The sequence below is a fragment of the Aythya marila genome, assembly GCF_965140915.1.
Source record: "Aythya marila genome assembly, chromosome: 11".
Taxonomy (NCBI): domain Eukaryota; kingdom Metazoa; phylum Chordata; class Aves; order Anseriformes; family Anatidae; genus Aythya; species Aythya marila.
The window spans coordinates 9,314,205-9,325,186 of NC_139052.1; the positions used below are offsets into that span (position 1 = coordinate 9,314,205).

General features: G+C 60.4%; 3 protein-coding genes across 4 annotated transcripts in view; 1 reads left to right on the plus strand and 2 right to left on the minus strand.

Annotated features, from left to right (window-relative positions):
* Nucleotides 1–2,221: 2,221 nt before the first annotated feature.
* UBL7 (ubiquitin like 7) lies at nt 2,222–6,637 on the minus strand. The gene is made up of 10 exons (XM_082769501.1): nt 6,326–6,637; nt 5,827–5,946; nt 5,342–5,424; nt 5,140–5,224; nt 4,692–4,749; nt 4,355–4,488; nt 3,931–3,980; nt 3,377–3,544; nt 3,121–3,243; nt 2,222–2,750 (listed from the first exon to the last, which is right to left on the minus strand). The coding sequence occupies exons 1-10, from the start codon at nt 6,507–6,509 to the stop codon at nt 2,613–2,615; spliced, it is 1,143 nt and encodes a 380-aa protein (XP_082625627.1). The 5' UTR covers nt 6,510–6,637; the 3' UTR covers nt 2,222–2,612.
* Nucleotides 6,638–7,566: 929 nt separating this feature from the next.
* LOC309882064 (actin, cytoplasmic type 5) lies at nt 7,567–9,913 on the minus strand. The gene is made up of 2 exons (XM_082768732.1): nt 9,886–9,913; nt 7,567–9,150 (listed from the first exon to the last, which is right to left on the minus strand). Exon 2 carries the CDS (start codon nt 9,137–9,139, stop codon nt 8,009–8,011), a length of 1,131 nt encoding a protein of 376 aa, XP_082624858.1. The 5' UTR covers nt 9,140–9,150; nt 9,886–9,913; the 3' UTR covers nt 7,567–8,008.
* A 225-nt stretch (nt 9,914–10,138) lies between these two features.
* Nucleotides 10,139–10,982, plus strand: part of ARID3B (AT-rich interaction domain 3B) — a 30,425-nt gene continuing 29,581 nt past the window's right edge. For both annotated transcript variants that reach the window (XM_082768731.1, XM_082768730.1), the window contains exon 1: nt 10,139–10,232. The gene's annotated coding sequence lies outside the window, so the exon portion shown is untranslated. The remainder of the gene's footprint in view (nt 10,233–10,982) is intronic.

The following is a 10,982-nucleotide window of genomic DNA, read 5'->3' on the forward strand; positions in this document are numbered from 1 at the left end:
GGGGGAACACGGCCAAGCTGAGCCCCTACAGGACCGGCTGCACCGTTAGGCTGAGTGCTGAGGCTGTGACGGGTGCTGGGACAGGAGCAGGGACCCCAAGGGAGGACCGCAGGGAGCAGGCAGGTGGGAGGCAGCTCGCTGCAACTTGCTCGTAAAGAGCACAATCTGTTGAGCTGCAGCAAGTTGGTGCCTCGCTCAAGCTGCTTTCTCAGCAAGAATCAGCATCTCCCAGTCCTTCCAGTTCTGCCTCATACCCAGCTTAGGGCTCCAGCAGCTGGAGGGGCCGGGACAGGCTCAGACAGACCTCACACCGCCTCCTGCAGCCTCCCCCCGGGCCGAGGCTGAGCTTCCTCTGCACACAGCACCGCTTTCAGCTCGGGGCTGGGGGGCAGGAGGCGCTCAGCAATCGGAGCAGGCGAGGAGGCAGCACTCACCTGGCTGCCGGGGAGCTGGGGATGAGGCACTCGCAGCTCCTGCTCGCCTCTTCCAAGAGCCTCCCGCATCAAAGTCCTTCCCCCTCCATCAGCAGCCCCGCAGGGGCCAGGCAGAGCCTCTCTAAATGCGCCTGGCTGCCGAACATTTCTATTCTAGGCAGGGACAGGCAAGATGAGGGAAGCGCAGCACACGCATCAGTCGGGTGCGAACGACATCAGTGCCAAGTTCTCTGCTATGTAGCCGTTTCAGGCAGAGAACGCGTCTGATGTGGTGCTCCAAGCCAAGTAACATGATTCGCGAAAGAAATAGAAATCCTCTTTATGCAAAACCTCCAGGCGATTCTCAGCTATCTGGGAACACGGGGGAAAGCAGGAACAGCCCATAGAATGGAAAGAAGCTGCTTTACACAAAGCCTTGGTCAAAGAGATCAAATCATAATAGCAAGGGAAGATAAAGGAATAAAGTGGGGACACCAACTGCCCCGAGCTGTTCCCAGTCTGTGCTGAGAACTGACAGGGCACAGCCTAGCAAACAAGCCAGCCCCGGTCTCAAAGCAACTCCTGCATGGGTCTTGGGGGTTCAGGACACTCAGCTCCAGCACCGCCGCGACAGCTGCGATACAGCTAATCCCCAGCTCGCCTCGGGAGGATTCAGGGCTGACAGCAGGGCTCATCTCACAGCGGGAAAGGGAGGGAGGCTGCCGGGCATATGCCACCCATTCCAGCAAAGCAAAGGGTGAGGGCACCAGGGATGGGAACCAGTTCATCTGTTCTTGTCCACGTGAAGTCACGGCCGTCCTCTGGAGCGGGTTCCTGAGGCAGGTGGTGGGAGCCGTGTCCAGGAAGGGTGTATCGAGGCAGGAAAGCCGCCCGACCTTACGATAGCCATCAGCTCTTATCGCCTGCACGTTGAAAAACAAAGCCAGTCCCTCCCTCTTGGGAGGTTTAATCCTCTAGCCGGGATTACATCTATCAGTCGATAAACTGTCCTGGAGAGAACGATCCAGCATGGCTGGGTGATAGCTGACACTATCAGCAAACAATGACAGCACTTGGAAATTAGAGCCACGCAGGTGGCCGGAAGGTAATGGATCGTTTTCTGCTTTCAGCCTCCCTCTTGCCATATTGCAGCATTTGGGGCAGGCCAGTTCCCATTTCCATGCCTTATTAACCTTGATGGTACAAGCAGAGCCAAGCCAGGTCTGCCTCTGGCTCCAGCATCTCAGTTCCCATTAGCTAATTACAGGCAAGATCGTTTGATTGCCTTTGCAGTGCAGGTCCTGGGTGCCTCAAACGGGACACAAGGGATTAGAAACCACTTTGGAAACACCAGCTGCAGCCCCGCAGAGTAACCCGGGGTGTCAGAAACAACACACCTCTCCCAGGCAGCACCTGCCTCAACCCTCTGCTGGTCACGTTCCTGCTGTCACCTGCTGGTGGCCGTGAACTCCTGCACCACAGCGCCGTGCAGGACTGTACCAGCCACCACCAGAGAGCTGAGAACAGAGGTTTGTGCCGAAAAGGAGATGCGATGCTCCTTTGGGGCACTTCTCTGAGAGCACCCGTAGCACAGTTTTTACAGGCCTAACTCGCAGGAGGAGGGCCTGCAGGTAAGCCTCATGCCCAGCACAGCGTTCTCTTAGGAACTAAGGGACAGAGGAGGCGTTTTGCTCTGTAAGGGGAGTGCCCTCTGCCGACACAGCCGCCCTACAACAGGCAGATCCATCCTGCAGCCAGGCTGCAACAAGCACACCCCCCCGGGATGGATGACAACCCAGAACACGAGGCAGGTGAATACAGACCCTTTAATGCAGTCAGGCACAGGGGAACCACAAGGACAGAACGAGACGAGACCGAGGCACGCCAGGCGGGCAGGGATCAAACAGCAGGCAGAGGGGGGGTGTTGCCAGACCAGAGCATCCCCCAGCACACGAGAGCTGCCCCTGTGTGCTGAGCAGAGCTCTGAGGTCTCGTCTCTGGTGGGCAGAACGGGGAGAAGGGGGAGACCAGAGGGAGGTTACCAGTGGAGCTGAAGGAAACAGCCTCGGTGCTCTCAGCCAGGGTCGCACAGCCCACCTGTGAGGACAGGAGCCAAGCCCCAGCAGCTCCCAGCTGAGCTGTGGGGCCGAGTCCCAGGGTGAGGAACGTCACGGTGCCACACACCGGGCCTGCCCAAAGCTAGGGAGCCCCGCCAGCAAAGATGAGCTCCAGGGCAGCCTGGATGTCCCCTCCAGTGGCCTGCAGGGCCCGGAGGCTCAGCTCATCATCGTGTATGCCCATGTCTCGCAGCTGCTGCAGCTGGGGTTGCCACTGGCTCTACAGACAGGAAACAAAAGAAGCCAAGGGTAGGTGCGAGAGGCCAAGCAGTAACACGACAGCCTTCCCCACAGCCCCCTCTGCCACACCGGATTCTCCCACCTCTCTGACTCAGAAGTACAATGCTAAGCATGCAAACAGGTCTTGAAAGTTCTTAGTTTTGCTGAGCACACCCCAAATCCCCCAGCCCATCCCTCCCATTCTACCCAGCCCTTTAACATCGCTCTGCTGCGCCTCCTCCAAGCTCTTCTCCCCTTCCAGCTCGCTGTCCTGCCACAGAAGGCAGCTGGAAGAACCACCTCCACCCTGCAGCGCCCAACGCCACGCGGAGCTTTCGCACGACCCCAGAAGAAGAGGCTGAGCCACTGACCTGCAGGCTGGGCTGCCCCGAGGCCTGCAGGGCGTGCTGCAAGGCCTGGCTGAAGAGGTCGTTGGTGATGGGTGTCCCTGACTGGACGCTGGATGACATCGGGGACGTCCCAGAGGAGTGACCCTAGGAGGAGATGAGGTGCGCAGGGGTCAGGGGGGCGCTCCCCCAGCCCATCTGGAGGAGAACCCAGACTGAGAGGGCTCCCGGAGCTGAGCAGGGCTCGCTCTGCAGTGCAGGACACCCCCAGCTGCTGTACCTGGGTGCCAGGGGTAGGCGTGTGGGAGCTGCTCTCCGGGGTGCTGGCCAGTGCCAGCGCGGTCGCCAGCTCGCTCTGGGTGATGGGCCGGGGCCCTGCAGCCCCCGAGTAGCCGAGGGAAGCCGGGCGGGAGCCAGAAGTGCTGCTGGACGGCGTCGATCTCGTGCTCTGCAAGGAGAGAAAAGCACCTCTGGTGTCAGTGCCCATGTCCCACTAAGGTCCATAGCTCGTGTGCTTATTCCCAGGGATCTCTTCTCTACTGTATTCAAAATTCAAACGTGGAACTTGTTAAAAGAAGCACACCTGGCGATCAGCCGTGTTTTTTTCCAAACCCAACTATTCTAAAGCTGCTGAACTGGCTGTAAGCCTTGTAATATTTCATCCATCAGCTGAAAAACAAAAGACATTTATCTTCACAACACCCCCGTGAGGCAGAGGAACTCGTGCTGTTCTTGAGATAAGAGAGAAAACCTTTAAAGTCTTTAAGAGCTACCTGTTAAACCCATAAAGCAAGCCCAAAACAGCTGCCCCACCTGACCTGGCCTGCCAATTACCTGGTGAAAGTCATCTTCGTCATCAGAGAGACCTTCAAACAGAAAGCCACCTGCAAGAGAAGGAAGAATCACCAGATGCAGAGAACTAGGTGCTGGCAGGAACTGGGCACTGGATGAGAATCCCACAGAGGCCTTGGCCACACAACCAGGCTCAGCCCCAGCTAAGGCACAGGTTAAGCCCCTAATTTGTGCAAAACAGAGCCCACAGCACCCTGCTACCCACAGAGATTACACGTGTGTGGCCAGGAGAGGCTCTGAGGTTGCCCTGGCCAGGATCAGCCTCTGTCAACACAACCCAGCAAACCACAACACACGCTCCTCCTCGCTCAGGAGCCCAAACTTCTTTTGCCTCCAGCCCGGGGAAGGCTCTGCGTCAGCCCCAGCAGGGATTTTCCTGCAGATGAGGCCCGCAGGCTGCACGCACCTGGCATGTCGCGGTAGGAGCCGGAGGACATGCCTCGGGAGGACGTCTCCGGGGCGGGGAGCGGGGTGCTGCCCGCCACCGAGTGCAGCACCAGCACGATGGCGTTCACCAGGGCAGGGTGAGCTGGGATTAGCCTGGAGAGAGGGGGGGAAAATAAATCACGTGCATGAGGGGGCTGAGAAAGCAGCAGCTTGATACAAGCAAAGAAATTAATAAAGCCAACACCACTTCAGATGCTGACTGTGGCTGCCCAGCAGCAAAGTGCTCCCCATTTGGGTGGGAAAAGTACTAAACAGGAGCACAACAAAGGCACGGCCCAGTCACTGCGCCAGCTTACGTGTCCAGCATGTTGGGGTCTGCAAACACTGAGAAGAGATCCTTGTCCTGCAGCACTCCTGGGAGGGACCAGGAGACGTGACCAGTACGAGACAGGATACAAATCCACAGGAGCCGGTTAAATCATGGGAAGAAAACAAACGAATTGTTTTTCAGGAAGCGAGTGAGTCACAAAAAAACACAGTAAGCACTCTATTATTGTTCTCTGAAACCTTTTGTGCCTTCCTAGAGAGAGGCTGAATCACAGCCACACCCCCGGGATGGGGCTTCCCCAGCAGGATCAACCCTGGCACCCAGCTGGCTGTGAGAAGTTGCGACCCCATCCCATACGTCAGGAATTAAACAATCTTTAATAGTTTATTTTAGTGCTTAAATTAAAGTGTTTGTTTTATACTGAAGCCATCTTTATCTGGCTTCCTTCAGACCCTCTGGGTGACGTCTGGACTCACCCAAAGCAACCGGGTCACTGCTGAGGCCAGGAGTAGCCACAATGATCTGATCCAGAGACTCCTTGTTCCCCAGCATTTTGAAGACCTGCCAGAGAAATCAGAAGGGATCAGCAGCAGCACGCAACAAGGCCCCACTCAGAGCCTTTCTTCGGCGAGGAAGACAGACAAAAGGCAGCCAGACAAATTGTGCAGCCTCGCTCACCGCATCTCTGTAGGCAGGGCTGCTGTGCAGGGCAGTGTGAAGCACCCGGAACTCCCGAACCGCTGCCACCTTATCCACGGGCTCTGAGAGAGGAAAGACAGCACTCCCAGCTCCCAGGCATGCAAAAACATAGATATGTACCTTCCTACGTGCACAGGAGGAAGCGTATTAAGGTAACGGCCCTAAATTAACACAATTTATTCTACAATTAGGCACACGCAAGCCTGGTTTTCCCCTCAACCTAGAGTAACGAGACATTTCATTCCTGATTCTCTGGCAACACCCTAAAACCGAGCACACCCACGTAAGGCAGCGATGTTTGCTCGCCCCGTGACATGATTCATTCCCTAACTCTACCCCATTTGCTGCTGTGACAGGTGGAGTGCACAAACAGGTCGGTTCCGCCCCCAAATCCTGCACCAGCCTCCCAAAAGCAAATCCCCAAGAGGAGCTGGGCTCTTCCTCACACACCTCCTCCTCCTCACCTGGCTTCTGGTCAGGCTCGGGCCAGGACTTGCGCAGCACGTGAACAGTGGAGCCCGACTGGATGCCATAAAAATCAAGCGTCTGGTCATCCCTCAGCTTACGGCCGCAGTAGATTAGATCTAGAGGAAGAGAAAAACACGTCAAGACAAGACAAACACCTACAATGTGCTCAGAAAGTGCTCAGAGTCCTTAAGAACCAAGAACTGTGTGGGGACATTGCCCTGCCCACGGGGATAACACCCTGCCCGCTGAGCTGCTTCATCATGACAGGAAAAACGAGAGGAAATCCCAGCTGATATTCACAGATACATCTTCGCTGCCTCCTTTAGAAGAGCTGAGCTCTCTCCAGCAGACACGCTGGTCAGTAAACTACGCCAAAAGTCTCCTTAACAAGCACACCGACCCCACAATGCGCTCAGACAGCTGCAGCAGAGCCTCCGGACCCCCCCTGGAGAACCACACCACCTGCCCGCTCACACAAACCCCCCCGGCGGGTACCGATGAGCTCGGGGTCGGGCACGGACTCCTGCAGCCGGCCGGTGATGAGCTGCTTGAGGCAAGAGATGCTGCAGCCGCCCAGCGGGCACTCGCCCAGCTCCGTCTCGGGCAGGCGCAGGATGGACTTGGGGGCCAGCGGCTGGTCCGCCAGCTTCACGGCGATGTGCCACTCGGGCAGCGCCATGCCGGGGGACGGCAACTGCGGGGCGAGGCCGCCGAACGCCTCCAGAACCGCTCCGGAGCTCCCCGGGGGGGTCCTGGGGGGGGGTCCCGGCCGAGCGCGGCCCCGGAGCTCCCCTCACACGCCGCCGCCGCTTCTCTTCCGGCAACACAACGCCGGAAACGGAAATACCGCCTCCGCCCCGCCGCGGGGGAGCCCTGGGAAGTGTAGTCCGCTAAGGGAGACTCCGCTGATTGGTCAGCCTGGAGGGGAGGTGGAAGGGAGAGCCAATGGGAGGCCGGCTGGGGGTTTAAAAGCGGGAGGGGCACCTATATACCCCTTTTGCCGCCCGGGGCGCGGTGGAAGGAAGCGGCCCCGCGGCGCCTCCCGGCGGGGGTGGGATTGCAGGGTAAAGGGGGGGCTGCATGGAAACGGGGGGCTGGCAGCAGGCCCTGAGGCACGGCAGGAGCAGGCCCCTCGCTCCCAGCAAGGCTTGGCAGGAGGGCAGCTGTCCTGGGGGCTGGGAGCCCATGGGGAGGCATCCCCGCTGCTCCCCTCCCCATGTGCACTGGCTACCTGTGTCAGCAGCACTGAATTAAATGTTCCCGTCCTTCCCCCGGCTCTTCTTGCTGAGGAGGAGTTTCTGTAGGGCAGCTCAACCCTCCCACAGCAAAAGGAGCTGAGTTCCCCAGGCTCAGGGAGCTTCAGGAGCATCTGCTGCTCCATCTCCTCACGGGATCCCAAAAAAGGAGAAGCTGCTCCTCTGCCCCCAAAACCTGTGCCAGCCTGCTCGCTTTTCTGACAGGAAGGGCTGTTTATGTTCTAAAAAAAGCCAAGTTACCATTAAAGTCCAGAAAGGCTGCAAGAGCCACATACCAGGCAAGTTTTCCTTCCTAACAGTTCTTTAAATGGCTCGTGCCTCAGACAGCGACACGGCATGCTCTGCACAGCGGTGCTCCCAGTTCTGCTTTCGGAGTTGCAGACACGCAGGGTTCAGCCCGAGTGCAAAGCCTGGCATTACCCAGCACCTGGAGCAAGGAGACCCAGCCCCTCCCTAAAGAAGGCAAGAAATACCACCGCGTAGTTTTAAGACTAATGTTTTATTTGTTTTCCTACAAATAAGTCAGTTGTGACAAACCTAAAGGTGGACAAACCTAAAGGTGACGAGCCTACTTTAGTGTCATCCTATTAGTGTTACACAGGAAACGTGAACAACCCTCCCTCTACCTTCAGAGCCTCGGCACAGCTACCAGGAGGAGCCGCCAGCCCCTGAACCTCAGCCTGAGGGGTCGCTGCGCTTCCTCTGCTAAAAACAAAACCAAACCTCTAGTCACAAACTGGCCGAATCATGGCAGGGCCGTTAAAACGCTTACTGCTCATTACTACTCGGTACCTCACCGGATTAGGACACCAACAGTCAAACAGGAGTGGTCCGAAGCGAAGGGAGAGCTCCCCGAAGACCTGCAGCAACTTCTTCCCTGCAAGGGGTGTGGGGGCGCCCCGGGTGGCTGCCAGCAGCCCCTCTAGAAGCACTTGCGGTGGACGATGGAGGGGCCGGACTCATCGTACTCCTGCTTGCTGATCCACATCTGCTGGAAGGTGGAGAGGGAGGCCAGGATGGAGCCGCCGATCCAGACGGAGTACTTGCGCTCCGGCGGGGCGATGATCTTGATCTTCATGGTGCTGGGCGCCAGGGCCGTGATCTCCTTCTGCATCCTGTCGGCGATGCCCGGGTACATGGTGGTGCCGCCCGACAGCACGGTGTTGGCGTACAGGTCCTTGCGGATGTCCACGTCGCACTTCATGATGGAGTTGAAGGTGGTCTCGTGGATGCCGCAGGACTCCATGCCCAGGAAGGAGGGCTGGAAGATGGCCTCGGGGCAGCGGAACCGCTCGTTGCCGATGGTGATCACCTGCCCGTCGGGCAGCTCATAGCTCTTCTCCAGCGAGGAGGACGAGGCGGCCGTGGCCATCTCCTGCTCGAAGTCCAGGGCGACGTAGCACAGCTTCTCCTTGATGTCCCGCACGATCTCCCTCTCGGCCGTGGTGGTGAAGCTGTAGCCGCGCTCCGTCAGGATCTTCATCAGGTAGTCCGTGAGGTCGCGGCCGGCCAGGTCGAGGCGCAGGATGGCGTGGGGCAGCGCGTAGCCCTCGTAGATGGGCACGGTGTGGGTGACGCCGTCGCCGGAGTCCATCACGATGCCGGTGGTGCGGCCGGAGGCGTAGAGAGACAGCACGGCCTGGATGGCCACGTACATGGCCGGGGTGTTGAAGGTCTCAAACATGATCTGGGTCATCTTCTCCCGGTTGGCTTTAGGGTTGAGGGGCGCCTCGGTGAGCAGCACCGGGTGCTCCTCCGGGGCCACGCGCAGCTCGTTGTAGAAGGTGTGGTGCCAGATCTTCTCCATGTCGTCCCAGTTGGTGACGATGCCATGCTCGATGGGGTACTTCAGGGTGAGGATGCCCCTCTTGCTCTGCGCCTCATCGCCCACGTAGCTGTCCTTCTGCCCCATGCCCACCATCACGCCCTGGTGCCGGGGGCGCCCCACGATGGAGGGGAACACAGCCCGGGGAGCATCGTCCCCCGCGAAGCCCGCCTTGCACATGCCTGAGCCATTGTCCACCACGAGGGCAGCGATCTCTTCGTCTGCCATGCTGAATGCACCTGGGGGACAAGGAGGGGGGGGTCACAGAGCGCCTCTGCAAGGGCCCTGCCTTTGTGTGATGAAGGACCGGAGGGGTCAGGACACTGGAAATGGCCAGGGAGTGAGAAGGGCAATAAGGAGACTCCAAGACGGGTCCTGAGGGTGCCAGAAAGGCAGCAGGGTGACCTAACCCCCACCCACAGCACGCACACCCTGAGGAGCCAGGCCACCCACAACATCCTCCCCCTCCCCCCCTCCCCCAAAAAAAAAACCTCCCCAGAGAGGCCCTCTTCTCCCCTGGTCCCCCCAAAAAACCTTAGGGACATCCCCTTTTCCCTTACCAAAAAAAGGGCCTCAAGGACACCCCCCGCCTTTTTCCCTCAAAAAAAGGAGAAAAACAAAGAAAATTTCTCTTCCCACCCCCACTCCAAGCCTCCTGAGGGCCACCCTCCTCCCCACAAAGAAAACCTTCAGGGCACCCCATCTCCCTCCACCCCAAAACCCCTCAATAACACCCCCTCTTTCCCCCCACCCCAAAAAGACCCCCAGGACACCCCCCCACTCTCCCAAAACCCCCGGGGGGCACAAACCCTCCCCCCAAAAAGGCCCCTGAGGGCTGCCCCCCTCACCCTACCCCCCAAAACCCCCCCTCGGGGCTGCCTTTCTCCTCCCCACATCCCCCAGAACCCTCCAGGGCCGCCCCCTGCCCCCTATTTCCCCAGGACCCCCCACACCACCGCCCCCTTCAACCCCACCTGCGCCACCGCCGCCTCGCCTCCGACTGCCGGGCCCCGCCCCGCTCCCCTCCTTTTATCCCCCCGGAACCGGAAGCCGCTCCATCCTCGCCGTCCCATTGGCCGAACCGCCTTTCCCTCACCATCCCTCCCGCCCCTTCCGGGCTCCGCCGTTGCCGGGGCCGCACCCGGAAGCTCCCGCCTCGCTTCCGGGGCCGGGCACCGCCCCCCCTCCCCCGCGGCCCCGTTTCCGGTGGGGCTGAGGCGGGGCGGGCCCGGGGCCGGGGGGGCGGCGGTGGCGGCGGCGGGCGGGGCCCGGGCGGCAGCGCGAGGGGGGCCGCAGGCGGCACGGCCGGGCCGAGGCACAGGTAACGGAGCCCGGGGAGCCCGGGGGGGAGGCTGGGGGCCGCGGGGAGGCAGCGCCGGGGGGCGGGGGAGGCGCCGGGACCGGGGTTGGGGGAGCCCCGGGGGAGGGTTTGAGGCCCCCCCCCGGTGGGCTCGGGGCTGGGCCCGCGGGGTCTGGGGGCTGTTGGAGCTTTGTTCGGCGTTGGGACGCGCCGGGGGGGTTGAATTGGTGGAAATTCACCCCAAATTTGGAACCCGGGGGGGTCACCGGGACGGTGCCAGGCCCTGAACCGGGCGGTGAAGCCCGCAGCGGGCTCGCTGCCCCGCCAGCCCCCTCGCCGTCGCCCTCCCTCTCGCTATCGCGACATGTCGTGAGGCTGCGACGCCTCCGTGTTCGGAGCTCGCCTTCTCCGGGGTCCCCCAAAACCCGGCGTGGCCCCGCAGGGAGCTCACCGTGAGCTGCCCGAGGCGATCGGGCCGCTGATCGCCCCATTTCCCTCTTTATTTCCCCCTTTATTGCCCCATTTCCCCCTTTATTGCCCTATTTCCCCCCCTATTCCCTCACACGAGCTTCCGAGACCCCTCAGTTCCCCTCGAGGCCACCCTGGAGCCGCCTCCCCCGGGGTGCTGGCTTTCGGAGGGTCCCTGTGGGTTCAGCCTGCTGGGGGCCGCCCGGCTCTGACCCGGCCCCGCTTGGGGCGGGAGGCGGCCGGGAGGTGCCTCGGCTTGCCGGAGGTTCGCCCGCCCTTTGTTTCCCCCAGGAGGCAGGATTT

Coding starts and splice junctions, on each gene's coding strand:
- UBL7 (XM_082769501.1), bottom strand. CDS start 6,509: ATGGCGCTGCCCGAGTGGCACATCGCCGTGAAGCTGGCGGACCAGCCG. Junction 5,425..5,826: donor CGAGCCTGACCAGAAGCCAG/GTGAGGAGGAGG, acceptor TTCCTCTCTCAG/AGCCCGTGGATAAGGTGGCA. Junction 2,751..3,120: donor CGGGGCAGCCCAGCCTGCAG/GTCAGTGGCTCA, acceptor TCCTGTCTGTAG/AGCCAGTGGCAACCCCAGCT.
- LOC309882064 (XM_082768732.1), bottom strand. CDS start 9,139: ATGGCAGACGAAGAGATCGCTGCCCTCGTGGTGGACAATGGCTCAGGC.